Source organism: Vigna umbellata, chromosome 10 (genome assembly GCF_029865625.1).
Source record: "Vigna umbellata cultivar VRB3 chromosome 10, Vumbellata_1.0, whole genome shotgun sequence".
Lineage (NCBI taxonomy): Eukaryota > Viridiplantae > Streptophyta > Magnoliopsida > Fabales > Fabaceae > Vigna > Vigna umbellata.
In genome coordinates this window covers 11,404,747-11,426,980 of record NC_142174.1, presented here as the reverse complement: position 1 = coordinate 11,426,980, position 22,234 = coordinate 11,404,747, and the positions used below count along the sequence as shown (strand labels likewise).

The 22,234-nt window shown below is 37.0% G+C and overlaps 1 protein-coding gene across 1 annotated transcript; it reads right to left on the bottom strand.

Annotated features, from left to right (window-relative positions):
* Positions 1 to 19,025: 19,025 nt before the first annotated feature.
* On the bottom strand, positions 19,026 to 22,134 carry LOC124830521 (uncharacterized). The gene has a single exon (XM_088100813.1). The coding sequence runs from the start codon at positions 19,729 to 19,731 to the stop codon at positions 19,216 to 19,218; it is 516 nt and encodes a 171-aa protein (XP_087956939.1). The 5' UTR covers positions 19,732 to 22,134; the 3' UTR covers positions 19,026 to 19,215.
* Between the last annotated feature and the right edge of the window lie 100 nt (positions 22,135 to 22,234).

Below are 22,234 nucleotides of genomic sequence, written 5' to 3'. Positions count from 1 at the left end.
GAACTGTTTCACTATTTACACGGTCTAATGATGGAGAGCATGCTCTCACAGTTGAAATCTCTAAACTTCAGACTATTTTATTTATATCTACGTGAAGAGAGGTATACATTTATTTTCTAATTTTATCTTTTAAATGTTTTTTTTCAAATTAAAATAATATTTTATCAATATTATCTTTTAAAGATGTTTATTTTAATTTATTTATTTTTTAAAAATTTAACTGATTATTTAAATTTAACTGTTTATTTAAATTTAACTGTTTATTTAAATTTAACTATTTTTTCAATGTTTAAATTTATTTTTTTAAATTTAAAAAAATATTCTTAATTAAAAAATTATCTATAAAATACATAAAAGCTACTTAAAATAAAATTATAAAATTATTTATGTTTAATTTTATAATTATAATAATAATAATTTTATTGTTTTTTATTATAGAAAAAAATAGTATTTATAGATAATTTTTACAATTGTATAACGTTTTTTCAAAAATAAATCATATTCATGCATTTGAAACTTATAATTATCTTTTAAATATATTTTTCCCCAAATGAAGACATCCTTCGATATATGAGAGTATCAGTCTTCAATCCATGTAAAGAGAAATTAAAAGCCATCCTAAAATCCCACCTCCGAAAATTCGATGAATTCGCTTATAAAATAGTATTAATAAAATATTTCAATAATGGATATGTTTTTTAAAAAAATATCCTTTTAAGTTCTTTTTCATTCCAAATTTAAATAAAAATCACACTTATTGCATCTTGAATGGATTGGGTTGATATTTAATGATTGATTTATACATATAGTCCACCTTTAATGAATCACGTATCTCTAATACCAACCCTTTGTGACGTCCCAAAATATATATATCAAACTTATATAATAAAGACGTCATCACTTATTAATATAGGAAAGCAGTCAAGAGTAATTTAAGGATTTCAATCATCCTTAGAATAGCATGGAATTGAAAACTTAGAGTATTAGGGTTTTCTCCCTAGAAATTACATAGAATTTAAAGCTTTAAACGTACAAAAGTTCATCAAAGCTAACTAATAAAAGCTAGTGAATCTAAGCTGCAGCATTGCCTTCCCCATCAAGTACTGGTTCCAACGTATCCTCCTTGCCATCTGCTCCCGTATAACGAATTATACGATCATCGCACATACCCAAACACAAACAAACACAAACAAGTAGGGTAAGCTAACATGCAACCAATCATTTATGAAACATGCATGCAAACCTCATATAATAATTATGTCATACATACTCATACCATCATACAACAATCACATCATACATACTTATCCATTACTTTGATACACATGGTAAAATGATATCACAAGACGTGTTACTTTATAACCCGACTCGTCCGGACTAGAATGATTACCGAGCTATGGCGGGTCTTGCACTCGTGGTGGCTTTATGAAACTTGGCACTACCGCCTTATGAAACTTGGCACTACCGCCTTATGGAACTTGGCACTACCGCCTTATGGAACTTGGCACTACCGCCTTATGGAACTTGGCACTACCGCTTTATGGAACTTGGCACTACCGCCTTATGGAACTTGGGCACTACCGCCCGGCCACAGTCACGAGGTTAATCCGTTATCACTCACCTTGGATCATATGGAAGCACCCAAGACTAGGACCTCCTGCTACTCCTCACCACATGGTTCAATCCTCTCTATATGAGAAGAAAGACCATTGGAGTTTCAGGATGACCCCCAAAACTGAGCTACCATGCAATCATTCTATACACCCCCAAATCACCACCATGTATCCTCTCCTTGAGGATCATGGAATTACGTTCATGAATCATACTATTACCTTGAAACTTAACCCAAGACATGAATAACCATATACCATCATATTATCACAGTGAATCTAACATATCTCATACATTCACATACTTTCCACATAAATAACATCATTATAGTTCACAATCATGTTCAGATGCATAAATTCAAATGTAATAAAATCCAATCATTTCAGAAATCATACAAACTGAATATATTCCAACAAGATATATTACACAATAATTTAACAATACATAATCTGTTCAATAGGATTTAAGTTAAAAACTTGTCGAGTAGACTTCCAGGAAAGAGAGGTGCGTCACAATGGACAACTTAAGTACCAAGTCTTTCCTTAGCCAAAGTGTTCCTCAACTAGTTTTTAACAAATTTCTTATTTACAGATTCAAAATAACAGCATACAATATTTACACCGAATTTCAACATAGATAAACATACAGTAAGCATTAACAGTATTTACACAGAATTTCAAGATATGAATAGTAATAAAACAATACTAAATCATAATATAAAAGCATAGAAATACTAAATCATAATATAAAAACATAGAAAAGTTAGCTCCCCTACCTCTATTCCAGACTTAATCTCCTGCTCCGAATTTGTTTCCCCGAAACCCTTCAGAACCTCTACTCTTCTTGCAACTAAAAATTTCTCCCTAATTCTTTCTTCTCTATTTCTCAAGCTCTCACTTGATTCCTCTTTTCTTGGTGCAAAATAACCTTCCCTCCTATGGCTATTTATAGGTAAAAAAAATTACTATTCATTAATATTTTAATATTATTTATTATTTTAATATTATTTAAAAATAATATTTCAATCATTTTCTCACCAAATCTGATCCTAATTTCTACCTACTACTTTCTTCCATGCTAAGGAATCCAAATGCTGAAAATTTATTTTTACTATTCACTTTTTACTATTTACTATTTACTTTTTACTATTTACTATTTACTTTTTTTTTTTACTATTCAAATTAAAAAAATTTACTAAATAAGTTACCAAAAATTTGAACCTCTCCTTCTAAAATTACTATAATTTTATATCCAAAATTTACATTTTTCTATCCATTAAAATTATTATTACTAATAAAATACTAAAATTTACTACTATAATTATTTTCTTTTTCATGGGTCTTACATTCTCCCCAACAACAAAAATTTTCGTCCTCGAAAATTCAATACATCAAGAAAATAGTTGAGGGTATAATTGCTTCATTTCTTCTTCTAACTCCCATGTAGAGTCACCTGTTCTCCTATCCCAAACTACCTTGACTAGTTTGACAGTTCTCCCTCTAAGTTGTTTGTTTTGGCTCTCTTCAATCCTTACGGGTTGCACTTCTACTGACAAATCCTCTCTGACTTGCACATTTTCAACTTCAAGTACATGAGAAGAATCAGACACGTATTTTCTCAGCTGAGATACATGGAACACCGGATGCAGGTTTGCTAACTGGGGTGGCATGGCTATCTCATAAGCTACCGGTCCTATACGTCGTAGGATCTGATAGGGACCAAGGTACTTAGGAGACAACTTCCTAGCCCGAATTGCTCTCCCTACACCGGTAGTTGGAGTCACTCGGAGAAACACATGGTCCCCAGCTACAAACTCTAACGGCCTGCGCCTCTGATCAGCATAGGACTTCTGCCTGTTTTGAGATGCTCGCATCCTTGCCTGTATACGCTTCACTTTCTCTGTAGTCTGTTGAACTATCTCTGGTCCCGTTAACACATACTCTCCTTCCTGAAACCAACACAAAGGTGTTCTACAACGTCTACCATACAGGGCTTCAAACGGAGCCATACCGATACTGGCCTGATAGCTGTTATTATAAGTGAACTCAACCAGTGGTAATATCTCATCCCATACTCCTAGGTGGTCCAAAATACAAGTCCTCAGCAAATCTTCGAGCGATTGGATTGTCCGCTCAGACTGCCCATCAGTTTGGGGATGATAAGCCGAGCTCATCTGAAGTCTGCTTCCCATCTCATTCTGAAGGGTTTGCCAAAACCTGGATGTGAACCTCGGGTCTCTATCTGATACAATACTCGAAGGCACTCCATGCAACCTCACTATCTCCTTAACATATAGTTGTGCCAACTTTGTCATAGACATTCTCAAATCAATTGCCAAGAAGTGAGCACTCTTGGTCAATCGGTCCACTATTACCCATATTGCGTCATGTTTTCGAATAGTGCGTGGCAAATGGGTAACAAAGTCCATCGCGATGCTATCCCATTTCCACTCGGGAATCTCCAACGGTTGCAACAAACCTCCAGGTCTTTGATGTTCCACTTTTGCCTTTTGACAAGTCAAGCAAGAAGCCACAAATTGTGCCACGTCCCTCTTCATACCCGACCACCAGAAGGACTTCTTGAGGTCTTGGTACATCTTTGTCATGCCTGGATGCATGCTAAAACGGCTTTTGTGACCTTCTTCCATGATTAACTTCTTCAATCCTGAGCTGCTAGGAATACAGACTCTGCCTTTAAATCTCAAAACACCGTCGACCCCCAAGGCAAAATCTTTACCTTGTTCAGTTCCAATCAAACTAGCTGACGTCTGAAGTTCAATATCCTTCGACTGCTCTTCTTTAACACACTTCAACAAGTCATTGGATACCACCAAATTATTGCATCTGATGCTGTCAGCTTCAAATTCTACTTGCAACCGCAAATCTCTGAAGCTTGCTACCAGCTCTAATTCTCTTATCATCAATGAGGAAATATGCACTGCCTTTCTGCTCAATGCATCTGCCACTACATTGGCTTTCCCAGGATGGTATAAAAGATCAAAGTCATAATCCTTAAGGAACTCCATCCATCTCCTTTGCCTCATGTTAAGCTCTTTCTGATCAAAGAGATATCGCAGGCTCTTATGATCACTGAACACCTGAAATTGCGCACCATACAGGTAGTGTCTCCAAATCTTTAAAGCAAATACTACAGCCGCTAATTCCAAGTCATGAGTGGGGTAATTCTTCTCATGAACCTTGAGTTGTCTTGACACATACGCCACTACCCTCTTCTCCTGCATCAGCACACACCCTAATCCCTGATGAGAGGCATCACAGAAAACCTCAAAAGGTTTACCTGTGTCAGGGATAACCAAAACTGGAGTGCTAGTCAACTTTTGCTTTAGTTCTTGAAAGCTGACTTCACACTTGTCAGTCCAAACAAAAGGATTATCTTTTCTGGTCAATTGCGTCAACGGCGTTACTATTCTGGCAAAGTTTTTGATAAAGCGGCGATAATAGCCCGCCAAACCCATAAAACTCCTTACTTCAGTAACAGTCTTTGGCTTTTCCCACTGAAGTACAGCTTGTACCTTAGCTGGATCCACAGCGATTCCACTAGCTGAAATGACATGCCCCAGAAAAGGAACTTCTTCCATCCAAAACTCACACTTGGACAGCTTGGCATAAAGCTTTCTTTCTCTCAATATCCCAAGCACTGTTCTAAGGTGCCTTTCGTGTTCTTCCCGAGTCTTAGAGTAAACTAGTATGTCGTCTATGAAGACAACTACGAATTTATCTAAGAATGGTCTGAAGATCCTATTCATGTAATCCATAAAGATGGCTGGAGCATTAGTCACACCAAAAGGCATAACTACGTACTCGTAGTGGCCATATCTAGACCTGAAAGCCGTCTTCTGTACATCATCGGCTTTTACCAAAATCTGATGGTAGCCCGACCTCAGATCGATCTTAGAAAATACAGTAGCTCCGTGTAATTGATCCATCAAATCATCTATTCTCGGCAACGGATACTTATTCTTGATTGTCAACTTATTCAGCTGTCGATAGTCAACGCACAACCTTGAGCTACCATCCTTCTTCTTTACTAGCAACACCGGCGCACCCCACGGCGAAGCACTCGGCCGGATAAACTGTTTCTCTAACAGTTCTTCAATCTGCTTCTTCAACTCAGCCAACTCGGCTGGAGCCATCCGATAAGGGGCTATAGATACTGGCCCTGCTCCTGAGACCAGATCAATAGAAAACTCCACTTCCCGTGGAGGAGGTAAACCAGGAACTTCTTCAGGAAAGACATCCATGAAGTCATTCACAACCAGAAGGTCTACACTCTGGTTCTCATGCATTGAAGAGTTTAAATCAAAAGTTCCATTCATATGGAACAAGATTAAGAAACAGCTGGCGCCCTCAAAGATGTCTTGCCTCAACACACCGAGTGATAACGACAGGTCTTCACCTTCATCGGGAAATATTAGCTTTTTCTCACCGCAGTCTAAGAGAATACGATTGGCGGCTAACCAATCCATTCCTAGAATTACCTCTAGACCTTGCAAAGGTAGACAAATAAGGTTCACTTTGAACCTACGTCCCTTGACTTCGATAGGACATCTAGGACACACATTAGATGTCTTAACTAACCCAGCTGCTGGTGTAGACACCATCAGATCGCATGGAAGCTCTCTGACAACTAAACTAAGCCTTTCCACACAAGCCTTCGACACAAAGGAATGTGTCGCCCCCGAGTCAAACAATGTAACACATGAAGCTCCAAATAACAAACAACTGCTAATAATCAAATTACCTGCACTGGCTGCCTCAGCTCCAGTCAATGCATAGACTCTCCCTACTGCTTGTGGTCGGTTACCATTCTCCTGGATGGATCTTCCAGTCTGGCGTGGTTGTGGTCCTGCCCTTATAGTAGTAGGACAATCTCTGGCATAATGTCCCTCTTGCCTGCAGATGTTACACTTCCTATACCCTTCTAGCTGAGGGCACACAACCTGGAGGTGTGGTCCACCACACTTGAAGCATCTCACGGGAGTGGCAAAGCTGGATTGCCCCGATAACTGAGAGGAATAACCCCTGGACCCAGAGGAAGTAGGTCTAGAGAAAGGGGTACTCCTAGAACTGGAGCCTCCCCTGGATATCATAGGTCCACCAACCCTTAGTGGTTGGCTCTGTTGTTTCTGAGGTCCCTCTGATTCCTTCTTAGTCTTCTCCATGTCACGAGCCATCTCCACTAGAGCAGAAAATTCTCTGATGCGTAACCCCTTCACAAGTAGCTTGATATCACCTCTCAAGCCGTTCTCAAATTTCCTGCATTGTCACTCTTCATCTACCGCCATAGTGTTGAAGCGAAGCAGATGTTTGAAACGATCAACATATTCTGATACTGTTTTGTTGCCCTGTACCAACTCTAGAAATTCCACTTCTTTGGCAAATCTGACACTATCAGGGAAGTACTCAGTGTAGAACTTGACCCTAAACAGCTCCCAGGTAATAGGAGTCTCACTTCTTTCCAATATCATCCTCATACTGCTCCACCAGTGGCCAGCTTCCCCGGTCAATAAATACTGGGTGTAGGCCAGTTTCCTCTCATCAGGACACCCCTTAGCCTCATAGATTCTTTCCATGTCCCTAAACCAATGATCAGCTTCGTCAGGGCTACATTTTCCTGTGAATCGGGCTGGATGATGTTGGAGAAAGCTTTCCAGACTCCACTCTTGAACAGAAATAGTGGAAGAAGAAGCAGTTGGAGTGGTTTTGCCATTAGTCAACACTTCCATGAACTGCCTTTGAGTGTTCTCAGATGACACTCTTGCATTCTCAGCAGCTACCCTAGCAGATTCCAGATTTTGTAAGGCTATGGTGTTCTGTTGAACCAATGCAGCATTCTGCTGTTGCAACGACTGAAGAACCGCATTTAACATCTGGTTAGAGTCAGGTTGATCAACTCGCGGAGGAGAAGGATGAGGAGACGTAGGTGCCATCTTCTGTTCACACAGAGAGAAAGACCATTAGTCTAACTCAAACTAATACACGAGACCAGGGTACGCAATCACAAACGAAGCACACCCACAACCTACAGGTTTCTAAGGAAGGAACTGCTCTGATACCATTAATGTGACGTCCCAAAATATATATATCAAACTTATATAATAAAGACGTCATCACTTATTAATATAGGAAAGCAGTCAAGAGTAATTTAAGGATTTCAATCATCCTTAGAATAGCATGGAATTGAAAACTTAGAGTATTAGGGTTTTCTCCCTAGAAATTACATAGAATTTAAAGCTTTAAACGTACAAAAGTTCATCAAAGCTAACTAATAAAAGCTAGTGAATCTAAGCTGCAGCATTGCCTTCCCCATCAAGTACTGGTTCCAACGTATCCTCCTTGCCATCTGCTCCCGTATAACGAATTATACGATCATCGCACATACCCAAACACAAACAAACACAAACAAGTAGGGTAAGCTAACATGCAACCAATCATTTATGAAACATGCATGCAAACCTCATATAATAATTATGTCATACATACTCATACCATCATACAACAATCACATCATACATACTTATCCATTACTTTGATACACATGGTAAAATGATATCACAAGACGTGTTACTTTATAACCCGACTCGTCCGGACTAGAATGATTACCGAGCTATGGCGGGTCTTGCACTCGTGGTGGCTTTATGAAACTTGGCACTACCGCCTTATGAAACTTGGCACTACCGCCTTATGGAACTTGGCACTACCGCCTTATGGAACTTGGCACTACCGCCTTATGGAACTTGGCACTACCGCCTTATGGAACTTGGGCACTACCGCCCGGCCACAGTCACGAGGTTAATCCGTTATCACTCACCTTGGATCATATGGAAGCACCCAAGACTAGGACCTCCTGCTACTCCTCACCACATGGTTCAATCCTCTCTATATGAGAAGAAAGACCATTGGAGTTTCAGGATGACCCCCAAAACTGAGCTACCATGCAATCATTCTATACACCCCCAAATCACCACCATGTATCCTCTCCTTGAGGATCATGGAATTACGTTCATGAATCATACTATTACCTTGAAACTTAACCCAAGACATGAATAACCATATACCATCATATTATCACAGTGAATCTAACATATCTCATACATTCACATACTTTCCACATAAATAACATCATTATAGTTCACAATCATGTTCAGATGCATAAATTCAAATGTAATAAAATCCAATCATTTCAGAAATCATACAAACTGAATATATTCCAACAAGATATATTACACAATAATTTAACAATACATAATCTGTTCAATAGGATTTAAGTTAAAAACTTGTCGAGTAGACTTCCAGGAAAGAGAGGTGCGTCACAATGGACAACTTAAGTACCAAGTCTTTCCTTAGCCAAAGTGTTCCTCAACTAGTTTTTAACAAATTTCTTATTTACAGATTCAAAATAACAGCATACAATATTTACACCGAATTTCAACATAGATAAACATACAGTAAGCATTAACAGTATTTACACAGAATTTCAAGATATGAATAGTAATAAAACAATACTAAATCATAATATAAAAGCATAGAAATACTAAATCATAATATAAAAACATAGAAAAGTTAGCTCCCCTACCTCTATTCCAGACTTAATCTCCTGCTCCGAATTTGTTTCCCCGAAACCCTTCAGAACCTCTACTCTTCTTGCAACTAAAAATTTCTCCCTAATTCTTTCTTCTCTATTTCTCAAGCTCTCACTTGATTCCTCTTTTCTTGGTGCAAAATAACCTTCCCTCCTATGGCTATTTATAGGTAAAAAAAATTACTATTCATTAATATTTTAATATTATTTATTATTTTAATATTATTTAAAAATAATATTTCAATCATTTTCTCACCAAATCTGATCCTAATTTCTACCTACTACTTTCTTCCATGCTAAGGAATCCAAATGCTGAAAATTTATTTTTACTATTCACTTTTTACTATTTACTATTTACTTTTTACTATTTACTATTTACTTTTTTTTTTTACTATTCAAATTAAAAAAATTTACTAAATAAGTTACCAAAAATTTGAACCTCTCCTTCTAAAATTACTATAATTTTATATCCAAAATTTACATTTTTCTATCCATTAAAATTATTATTACTAATAAAATACTAAAATTTACTACTATAATTATTTTCTTTTTCATGGGTCTTACATTCTCCCCAACAACAAAAATTTTCGTCCTCGAAAATTCAATACATCAAGAAAATAGTTGAGGGTATAATTGCTTCATTTCTTCTTCTAACTCCCATGTAGAGTCACCTGTTCTCCTATCCCAAACTACCTTGACTAGTTTGACAGTTCTCCCTCTAAGTTGTTTGTTTTGGCTCTCTTCAATCCTTACGGGTTGCACTTCTACTGACAAATCCTCTCTGACTTGCACATTTTCAACTTCAAGTACATGAGAAGAATCAGACACGTATTTTCTCAGCTGAGATACATGGAACACCGGATGCAGGTTTGCTAACTGGGGTGGCATGGCTATCTCATAAGCTACCGGTCCTATACGTCGTAGGATCTGATAGGGACCAAGGTACTTAGGAGACAACTTCCTAGCCCGAATTGCTCTCCCTACACCGGTAGTTGGAGTCACTCGGAGAAACACATGGTCCCCAGCTACAAACTCTAACGGCCTGCGCCTCTGATCAGCATAGGACTTCTGCCTGTTTTGAGATGCTCGCATCCTTGCCTGTATACGCTTCACTTTCTCTGTAGTCTGTTGAACTATCTCTGGTCCCGTTAACACATACTCTCCTTCCTGAAACCAACACAAAGGTGTTCTACAACGTCTACCATACAGGGCTTCAAACGGAGCCATACCGATACTGGCCTGATAGCTGTTATTATAAGTGAACTCAACCAGTGGTAATATCTCATCCCATACTCCTAGGTGGTCCAAAATACAAGTCCTCAGCAAATCTTCGAGCGATTGGATTGTCCGCTCAGACTGCCCATCAGTTTGGGGATGATAAGCCGAGCTCATCTGAAGTCTGCTTCCCATCTCATTCTGAAGGGTTTGCCAAAACCTGGATGTGAACCTCGGGTCTCTATCTGATACAATACTCGAAGGCACTCCATGCAACCTCACTATCTCCTTAACATATAGTTGTGCCAACTTTGTCATAGACATTCTCAAATCAATTGCCAAGAAGTGAGCACTCTTGGTCAATCGGTCCACTATTACCCATATTGCGTCATGTTTTCGAATAGTGCGTGGCAAATGGGTAACAAAGTCCATCGCGATGCTATCCCATTTCCACTCGGGAATCTCCAACGGTTGCAACAAACCTCCAGGTCTTTGATGTTCCACTTTTGCCTTTTGACAAGTCAAGCAAGAAGCCACAAATTGTGCCACGTCCCTCTTCATACCCGACCACCAGAAGGACTTCTTGAGGTCTTGGTACATCTTTGTCATGCCTGGATGCATGCTAAAACGGCTTTTGTGACCTTCTTCCATGATTAACTTCTTCAATCCTGAGCTGCTAGGAATACAGACTCTGCCTTTAAATCTCAAAACACCGTCGACCCCCAAGGCAAAATCTTTACCTTGTTCAGTTCCAATCAAACTAGCTGACGTCTGAAGTTCAATATCCTTCGACTGCTCTTCTTTAACACACTTCAACAAGTCATTGGATACCACCAAATTATTGCATCTGATGCTGTCAGCTTCAAATTCTACTTGCAACCGCAAATCTCTGAAGCTTGCTACCAGCTCTAATTCTCTTATCATCAATGAGGAAATATGCACTGCCTTTCTGCTCAATGCATCTGCCACTACATTGGCTTTCCCAGGATGGTATAAAAGATCAAAGTCATAATCCTTAAGGAACTCCATCCATCTCCTTTGCCTCATGTTAAGCTCTTTCTGATCAAAGAGATATCGCAGGCTCTTATGATCACTGAACACCTGAAATTGCGCACCATACAGGTAGTGTCTCCAAATCTTTAAAGCAAATACTACAGCCGCTAATTCCAAGTCATGAGTGGGGTAATTCTTCTCATGAACCTTGAGTTGTCTTGACACATACGCCACTACCCTCTTCTCCTGCATCAGCACACACCCTAATCCCTGATGAGAGGCATCACAGAAAACCTCAAAAGGTTTACCTGTGTCAGGGATAACCAAAACTGGAGTGCTAGTCAACTTTTGCTTTAGTTCTTGAAAGCTGACTTCACACTTGTCAGTCCAAACAAAAGGATTATCTTTTCTGGTCAATTGCGTCAACGGCGTTACTATTCTGGCAAAGTTTTTGATAAAGCGGCGATAATAGCCCGCCAAACCCATAAAACTCCTTACTTCAGTAACAGTCTTTGGCTTTTCCCACTGAAGTACAGCTTGTACCTTAGCTGGATCCACAGCGATTCCACTAGCTGAAATGACATGCCCCAGAAAAGGAACTTCTTCCATCCAAAACTCACACTTGGACAGCTTGGCATAAAGCTTTCTTTCTCTCAATATCCCAAGCACTGTTCTAAGGTGCCTTTCGTGTTCTTCCCGAGTCTTAGAGTAAACTAGTATGTCGTCTATGAAGACAACTACGAATTTATCTAAGAATGGTCTGAAGATCCTATTCATGTAATCCATAAAGATGGCTGGAGCATTAGTCACACCAAAAGGCATAACTACGTACTCGTAGTGGCCATATCTAGACCTGAAAGCCGTCTTCTGTACATCATCGGCTTTTACCAAAATCTGATGGTAGCCCGACCTCAGATCGATCTTAGAAAATACAGTAGCTCCGTGTAATTGATCCATCAAATCATCTATTCTCGGCAACGGATACTTATTCTTGATTGTCAACTTATTCAGCTGTCGATAGTCAACGCACAACCTTGAGCTACCATCCTTCTTCTTTACTAGCAACACCGGCGCACCCCACGGCGAAGCACTCGGCCGGATAAACTGTTTCTCTAACAGTTCTTCAATCTGCTTCTTCAACTCAGCCAACTCGGCTGGAGCCATCCGATAAGGGGCTATAGATACTGGCCCTGCTCCTGAGACCAGATCAATAGAAAACTCCACTTCCCGTGGAGGAGGTAAACCAGGAACTTCTTCAGGAAAGACATCCATGAAGTCATTCACAACCAGAAGGTCTACACTCTGGTTCTCATGCATTGAAGAGTTTAAATCAAAAGTTCCATTCATATGGAACAAGATTAAGAAACAGCTGGCGCCCTCAAAGATGTCTTGCCTCAACACACCGAGTGATAACGACAGGTCTTCACCTTCATCGGGAAATATTAGCTTTTTCTCACCGCAGTCTAAGAGAATACGATTGGCGGCTAACCAATCCATTCCTAGAATTACCTCTAGACCTTGCAAAGGTAGACAAATAAGGTTCACTTTGAACCTACGTCCCTTGACTTCGATAGGACATCTAGGACACACATTAGATGTCTTAACTAACCCAGCTGCTGGTGTAGACACCATCAGATCGCATGGAAGCTCTCTGACAACTAAACTAAGCCTTTCCACACAAGCCTTCGACACAAAGGAATGTGTCGCCCCCGAGTCAAACAATGTAACACATGAAGCTCCAAATAACAAACAACTGCTAATAATCAAATTACCTGCACTGGCTGCCTCAGCTCCAGTCAATGCATAGACTCTCCCTACTGCTTGTGGTCGGTTACCATTCTCCTGGATGGATCTTCCAGTCTGGCGTGGTTGTGGTCCTGCCCTTATAGTAGTAGGACAATCTCTGGCATAATGTCCCTCTTGCCTGCAGATGTTACACTTCCTATACCCTTCTAGCTGAGGGCACACAACCTGGAGGTGTGGTCCACCACACTTGAAGCATCTCACGGGAGTGGCAAAGCTGGATTGCCCCGATAACTGAGAGGAATAACCCCTGGACCCAGAGGAAGTAGGTCTAGAGAAAGGGGTACTCCTAGAACTGGAGCCTCCCCTGGATATCATAGGTCCACCAACCCTTAGTGGTTGGCTCTGTTGTTTCTGAGGTCCCTCTGATTCCTTCTTAGTCTTCTCCATGTCACGAGCCATCTCCACCAGAGCAGAAAATTCTCTGATGCGTAACCCCTTCACAAGTAGCTTGATATCACCTCTCAAGCCGTTCTCAAATTTCCTGCATTGTCACTCTTCATCTACCGCCATAGTGTTGAAGCGAAGCAGATGTTTGAAACGATCAACATATTCTGATACTGTTTTGTTGCCCTGTACCAACTCTAGAAATTCCACTTCTTTGGCAAATCTGACACTATCAGGGAAGTACTCAGTGTAGAACTTGACCCTAAACAGCTCCCAGGTAATAGGAGTCTCACTTCTTTCCAATATCATCCTCATACTGCTCCACCAGTGGCCAGCTTCCCCGGTCAATAAATACTGGGTGTAGGCCAGTTTCCTCTCATCAGGACACCCCTTAGCCTCATAGATTCTTTCCATGTCCCTAAACCAATGATCAGCTTCGTCAGGGCTACATTTTCCTGTGAATCGGGCTGGATGATGTTGGAGAAAGCTTTCCAGACTCCACTCTTGAACAGAAATAGTGGAAGAAGAAGCAGTTGGAGTGGTTTTGCCATTAGTCAACACTTCCATGAACTGCCTTTGAGTGTTCTCAGATGACACTCTTGCATTCTCAGCAGCTACCCTAGCAGATTCCAGATTTTGTAAGGCTATGGTGTTCTGTTGAACCAATGCAGCATTCTGCTGTTGCAACGACTGAAGAACCGCATTTAACATCTGGTTAGAGTCAGGTTGATCAACTCGCGGAGGAGAAGGATGAGGAGACGTAGGTGCCATCTTCTGTTCACACAGAGAGAAAGACCATTAGTCTAACTCAAACTAATACACGAGACCAGGGTACGCAATCACAAACGAAGCACACCCACAACCTACAGGTTTCTAAGGAAGGAACTGCTCTGATACCATTAATGTGACGTCCCAAAATATATATATCAAACTTATATAATAAAGACGTCATCACTTATTAATATAGGAAAGCAGTCAAGAGTAATTTAAGGATTTCAATCATCCTTAGAATAGCATGGAATTGAAAACTTAGAGTATTAGGGTTTTCTCCCTAGAAATTACATAGAATTTAAAGCTTTAAACGTACAAAAGTTCATCAAAGCTAACTAATAAAAGCTAGTGAATCTAAGCTGCAGCATTGCCTTCCCCATCAAGTACTGGTTCCAACGTATCCTCCTTGCCATCTGCTCCCGTATAACGAATTATACGATCATCGCACATACCCAAACACAAACAAACACAAACAAGTAGGGTAAGCTAACATGCAACCAATCATTTATGAAACATGCATGCAAACCTCATATAATAATTATGTCATACATACTCATACCATCATACAACAATCACATCATACATACTTATCCATTACTTTGATACACATGGTAAAATGATATCACAAGACGTGTTACTTTATAACCCGACTCGTCCGGACTAGAATGATTACCGAGCTATGGCGGGTCTTGCACTCGTGGTGGCTTTATGAAACTTGGCACTACCGCCTTATGAAACTTGGCACTACCGCCTTATGGAACTTGGCACTACCGCCTTATGGAACTTGGCACTACCGCCTTATGGAACTTGGCACTACCGCCTTATGGAACTTGGGCACTACCGCCCGGCCACAGTCACGAGGTTAATCCGTTATCACTCACCTTGGATCATATGGAAGCACCCAAGACTAGGACCTCCTGCTACTCCTCACCACATGGTTCAATCCTCTCTATATGAGAAGAAAGACCATTGGAGTTTCAGGATGACCCCCAAAACTGAGCTACCATGCAATCATTCTATACACCCCCAAATCACCACCATGTATCCTCTCCTTGAGGATCATGGAATTACGTTCATGAATCATACTATTACCTTGAAACTTAACCCAAGACATGAATAACCATATACCATCATATTATCACAGTGAATCTAACATATCTCATACATTCACATACTTTCCACATAAATAACATCATTATAGTTCACAATCATGTTCAGATGCATAAATTCAAATGTAATAAAATCCAATCATTTCAGAAATCATACAAACTGAATATATTCCAACAAGATATATTACACAATAATTTAACAATACATAATCTGTTCAATAGGATTTAAGTTAAAAACTTGTCGAGTAGACTTCCAGGAAAGAGAGGTGCGTCACAATGGACAACTTAAGTACCAAGTCTTTCCTTAGCCAAAGTGTTCCTCAACTAGTTTTTAACAAATTTCTTATTTACAGATTCAAAATAACAGCATACAATATTTACACCGAATTTCAACATAGATAAACATACAGTAAGCATTAACAGTATTTACACAGAATTTCAAGATATGAATAGTAATAAAACAATACTAAATCATAATATAAAAGCATAGAAATACTAAATCATAATATAAAAACATAGAAAAGTTAGCTCCCCTACCTCTATTCCAGACTTAATCTCCTGCTCCGAATTTGTTTCCCCGAAACCCTTCAGAACCTCTACTCTTCTTGCAACTAAAAATTTCTCCCTAATTCTTTCTTCTCTATTTCTCAAGCTCTCACTTGATTCCTCTTTTCTTGGTGCAAAATAACCTTCCCTCCTATGGCTATTTATAGGTAAAAAAATTTACTATTCATTAATATTTTAATATTATTTATTATTTTAATATTATTTAAAAATAATATTTCAATCATTTTCTCACCAAATCTGATCCTAATTTCTACCTACTACTTTCTTCCATGCTAAGGAATCCAAATGCTGAAAATTTATTTTTACTATTCACTTTTTACTATTTACTATTTACTTTTTACTATTTACTATTTACTTTTTTTTTTTACTATTCAAATTAAAAAAATTTACTAAATAAGTTACCAAAAATTTGAACCTCTCCTTCTAAAATTACTATAATTTTATATCCAAAATTTACATTTTTCTATCCATTAAAATTATTATTACTAATAAAATACTAAAATTTACTACTATAATTATTTTCTTTTTCATGGGTCTTACACCCTTCATCATCCACTTCAATACGAAAATTAAGCAAAATTTTCTAATAAAGTAACATACTACTTTTCAATCTAAAATATCAAAATAATAAATTTGTAGAAGCTTTTATATATTATTTATTTTATTCAATACAGGGTTAACTCATAAAAAGTACTAAAGAATCGCTTTTACTTGGATAAAGTAATCATGCAAACATATTTTCTTCCTTTAGAGCATCAAAATAACACTTTACTCAGGACTAATTTTCCAAACTCCAAAGTTTATTTTAAAAAAAAAATTAATAATTTAGCTTTTATAATAGTATAATGGAAAAATATTTATTAAAGTTAAAAATAAAGTTTTGAAAAAGTTGGAGGTGCAAGATGATGATGTGATGTCAGAAGATTAAAAGTAGAATATTTGGAGGTGCAGGATGAGATCTTGGAGGTGTAGGATGAAACACTCTTAATTTTGACCTTAGATGATAGCAACTCCCAAACAAAAACCTTAATATTAACAATAATGATATTTAATACAACAAAAATTACATTCATTTTCATTTGATATTATCTTTTATTATTTTTAATCTTTTTTTTTTAAATACAAAAAATAATTTTTTTTATAATCATTTTTTATATAATATATAAAAGAATGTAGAAATATATTTTCCTGTCAATACTCTATTATTAGTCGTGTATATACTAGGAACACAACTTTTAATATTCACTTTTACAATTGTACCAAAAGTTAAAGTGTATATAATATATCTTTTTTCATTCTTTGTGTTTTTTTTTCCTATTGACCATTTTTTCTTAAACCCATAGACCTGATTGATGAAAGCTTTTGAGTGATATTGCACCAAATTTTTCGCGTTGTTGCGGCTGTTAGGATTAACAATAAGATGTCTGCATCATCCTCTCTGTATAAGCCTTTTCTAAAATTTTGGTGGTTATCTTTTACGACAAATGCTAAAGATTCCAATTCTCAATTTCAAAATTTCACGCTATAATGTGACTTATCTACTGTAAATCATTTAAATTATAATATACAAATGAGATACAAATTTTATTCTATAATCTGATTTTGTGAAACTGAATTTAAAGTCTACTTTTCAATATAATATCTATATAATAATAAATATGAAAAATAGAGACAAAATGATGTCATACGGACAAGGAATTTTATAATTTTATTTTAATAATTATTAGTTTTTATTTTTATATTTAATTTTAATTTAATGGAACTTTAACGGTTTAATGTAATGTTTATGTTCAATTAGTACCAGCAAAGTCAAAATATAAATCACTTATTATTTTGGAATTTTTTTTATTTTGATACATGAGCACTTTTAATTAAAATATAATTAAAATTTTGATATATAATTGATTCAAAATTTTAACAATAATACTTTAGAACAACATTAATTTAATAAAAAATATTATACTATTATAAAAGCTAAATTATTAATTGTTTTTTTTAAAATAAACTTTGGAGTTTGGAAAATTAGTCCTGAGTAAAGTGTTATTTTGATGCTCTAAAGGAAGAAAATATGTTTCCATGATTACTTTATCCAAGTAAAAGCGATTCTTTAGTACTTTTTTTATGAGTTAATCCTGTATTGAATAAAATAAATAATATATAAAAGCTTCTACAAATTTATCATTTTGATATTTTAGATTGAAAAGTAGTAAGTTACTTTATTAGAAAATTTTGCTTAATTTTCGTATTGAAGTGGATGATGAAGGGTTGGTATTAGAGATATGTGATTCATTAAAGGTGGACTATATGTATAAATCAATCATTAAATATCAACCCAATCCATTCAAGATGCAATAAGTGTGATTTTTATTTAAATTTGGAATGAAAAATGAACTTAAAAGGATATTTTTTTAAAAAACATATCCATTATTGAAATATTTTATTAATGCTATTTTATAAGCGAATTCATGGAATTTTCGGAGGTGAGATTTTAGGACGACTTTTAATTTCTCTTTACATGGATTGAAGACTGATACTCTCATAAATAACGAATCTGAATTGTACTGCAAGATTTAATCAGCTCATTATCGATTTAATCTGCAATAAAAGCTGAATTCACTAATTTAGCTATCTGATTAATAACTTATATTTTTATAACTTGTTTTTTTATAGTCAAAGTAAAATATAATTAATAAGTTAATATACGCACTATTTAAAATATATATGTAAATTAAAATTAAATAATGTAGCATCGACTACAGGTTTGGATAATTAATAATTACTATATAATTGACCTCCCGTTTACATGATGTGCTACTTTTTAAAATTCTTGTACCTTTCTCTAAATAAAATTATCAAAATATATTCAAATATAATATTGTGTAATATACAAAACTAAATTAAAATCCCACAATATATTACTTAAAAAACTTATAGAATTATATTGCTAGAAATCAAACTAGAAAAGACTAAAATGGAAAAAAAAATGTGGATAAACTGAAAGAGAATAAAGAGATAGATATCAGGACACCAGGATGGCATATACGATACATTGACATTGACCTCCAAAAGCTCAAAAACCGAATTACAAAGTGAAGTGTGTTCAACAATTTTAATTATTTTTATTGTTTAAAAGGAAAACTAAAACTAGAAAAGAAAATTAAAAGTCCTTTTCCATATTGGATTGTTCACTTGCGGTTGCGGCAGCGGTGGTGCTGCCAAATTTGCGAAGCGCTGTGACGGGAATTCCAATGACAGACTGACAGGTGGCGGGATGGGATTGGTAGAGGGAGCCCTGGAAGCGGAGGGAAAGGTTGAGGATGAGGTGGGTTTTGGAACCGTCTTTTGCCCGTAACCGATAACTGAGGTAGCGAAGGGAGTGAGAGGGTGGGAAGGCAATGTCGGAGGGCGGAATCAGACACCATCCGAGGATCGTGGGCCCCACAAAGCGACGGTCGTTGTAGAGGTGGAGATGGAGGCGGGAATACGTGTCGGAGAAGAAGGTTGGATCGAGTGGGACGCGGAACACGTGATCCCCTGTTCCTCCTCCGTCGTAGTGGTAGAGGATTTGTGCGGGGAGCTTGGTGAGAGTGAAGAAGGGTCTTATGCGGTTGAAGTAAGAAGAGTGTTGGTTGAGACCTTCAGCGGACACAACAGTGATCTCCAACGTTGTCATGGTTAGAGAGAGAGAGAGAGAGAGAGAGAGAGAGAGAGAGAGAGAGAGAGAGAAAGAAAGAGATGAGTGAATGATGAAAAGTGGCGGTTAAGTTGTGATGTAACTTAGTGGAGTGTTTGGTTTTTGAGGGGAATCTGGTGGGTGGTAGTGGTGGAATTTAAACCTCTGTGGAAACTCACCTTCAAACGCCAGTAGAATAAGTCTCGTGGAAAATTTTATTTCCCGCTTTCACAAGTCAATCAACAAGGTCTTTTCTTATTTTGGGTGGCTTATAACAGAGTAAAAAGTATCCAACTTTATTCCCAATTTCTGCAAAAATATTGCAAAATCTGAGTTCTTCCAAAATTGATGTTCATTCCACTTAGTATTTCTTTCCTTGACTCTTCCAATGTCGATTCTTTTATTTTGCCCTAGGGTGAATTCACTTTATTATGGAAGTATGGAAGGAAATTAGCGTGGGGGTTTTCTATTATCCATCAAATTGCAGGTATGATCATAAAACAGTGTATTTCAGCCTTTGTGTATCTTCTACAGTTTTTCTGGTAGAAGTATATAACTTTTGCAGTGAAACTACATTTCTCTAGTATTTTACAAAGATGAAACTAAATCCTGTTAATTACTGATTTTTGTTTGAAAAGTAACTAAAGATCGGAGCTCGATGTATTCGATGCTTTTCAAATTGGAAGATTATAAGATTTCACTTTCACTCCAAACTGTCATGGGTACGAAGCTCATGAGATCCTGCCATCTTTTCTCACACTTTTAGAGTGAAGCCTGCATAAATACAAGACAAACTTCACAAAATTCAACCACCTGACGGAAAACAAGAACATACAAGGTCATGACTCATTTTTTCTCCCAGGAATCAACACAGTGAATCTAGGCACTAATTGGGTCCCAGATGAAGAAGTTCTATTGTGAAGAAATACAGGTTACCACATACATACTAGGTCAGATTTCCATGTCAGCCAAAATCCACCTAAACTTCAAAAACAAATATCCAGAAATAGTTAAGCTCATTCAGATATTACGAGAAAACAAATTGATTTCACATGCAACTCAGGAAGCAGCTTACATGTGTTGGAAGGATTCACTGCCTTAAAGATAACCTTGTTGCTCCAGCAAGTACCTATCAATAAAACTCACCCCAAGGATAAGAGAGTTTGGGTTTTAGAAACAGACAACAGACTTCCTACCCAAGGGAACAAATGAAGCTGGTAAATCAGACCAAAGATTTAGCAAAGTTTACAAACTGGGTTGAAAAGGGCAACCCAAATGCAAAGAAAAAAAAATCAAATAGGAGAAAGATAGGGCAGATCATAGTTGCAGACTGAGTAGTGGAAATTTCAAAGAATTTTGAAATTTTGATGAGTTGGGTTTGCAATTGACGAACCATAACAAAGCATGAAGTAAAAAAAAAGAGTGGAGTTTTGATCACTTTGTTAATGGAGCCTCTAGACTAAAGACAAGTTCATGATTATCTTATCTTTTTCTATTCATTTTTTTTTGTTTTGCATCCAAAAAACAAACATGAGAATTGTTTAGCTAATTTTTATTCATCTCACAATAAAAAGTGAGGTAGAATAATAAATGTATTAATCTATCAAACATATAACCATTGACTTTATTACTCGATGACAGTTTAGGGCTTAAGATTTGAAGCAAACCCAATAATCATTCCATTCTTTTCAATTGTTTATTTCGTGTTTTATTCAACAATCATGACCTTCTAAGTTACTAACTGGACAAGTATACTGATCTTATGGGCTCATTAATTGCAATAGGTATCTAAACTGTCCTGACGGTATCAATATGTGCATTGCACAGCTAGTGAGTCGGACTCCAGACATAGCAAAACATAAAATAAGTGCACATAAATATGTTTTGTCCTTGTATCCTGATCATATCAATAAACAATCGCTTGAGCAAGAAAATAAAAAAAGAATATAGGATATATAAATAGAAATAAGCAATCGGTTAATTAACAAAAAATGAGTGAGTGGTAATGAAAGATAAAAAGTGATTTCCTATGCAGACATCCAACCTAAAGCCGAACAGCAGATTCTGTCACTAATATAAAGTGCAGTAATCACATATGTGAATGCTAACATCCACATCAAATGATTAGGAATGACAATCGACAAATATAGACAAATTACTACAACTATATGCATGGTAGAATCTTACCAGAAGTTGGAAACCCTGGGAACAAAAGTAAGTGGAACTCAACTTCATGATCAGCCAATAGACCAATGCATAAAGGAGAGGTTTACAAGTGAAGCAAACTAGATTGATCCGTGGTTTCCATCATGAAATAAAACTAGAGTACCAAAGGGGGAACCAAGAACAGGAGATCTTTCCAGAATAATTGGATTTTGAAAAGCCAATTGAAATGACATAGTTAATATACAACAGAAGGCATTCAGTGAGGCATTTATTTGCAGAATTGTAAAATCAAAATGAAGTTTGCATTAATAATAATCTATACACTTGCCCGAAGGTC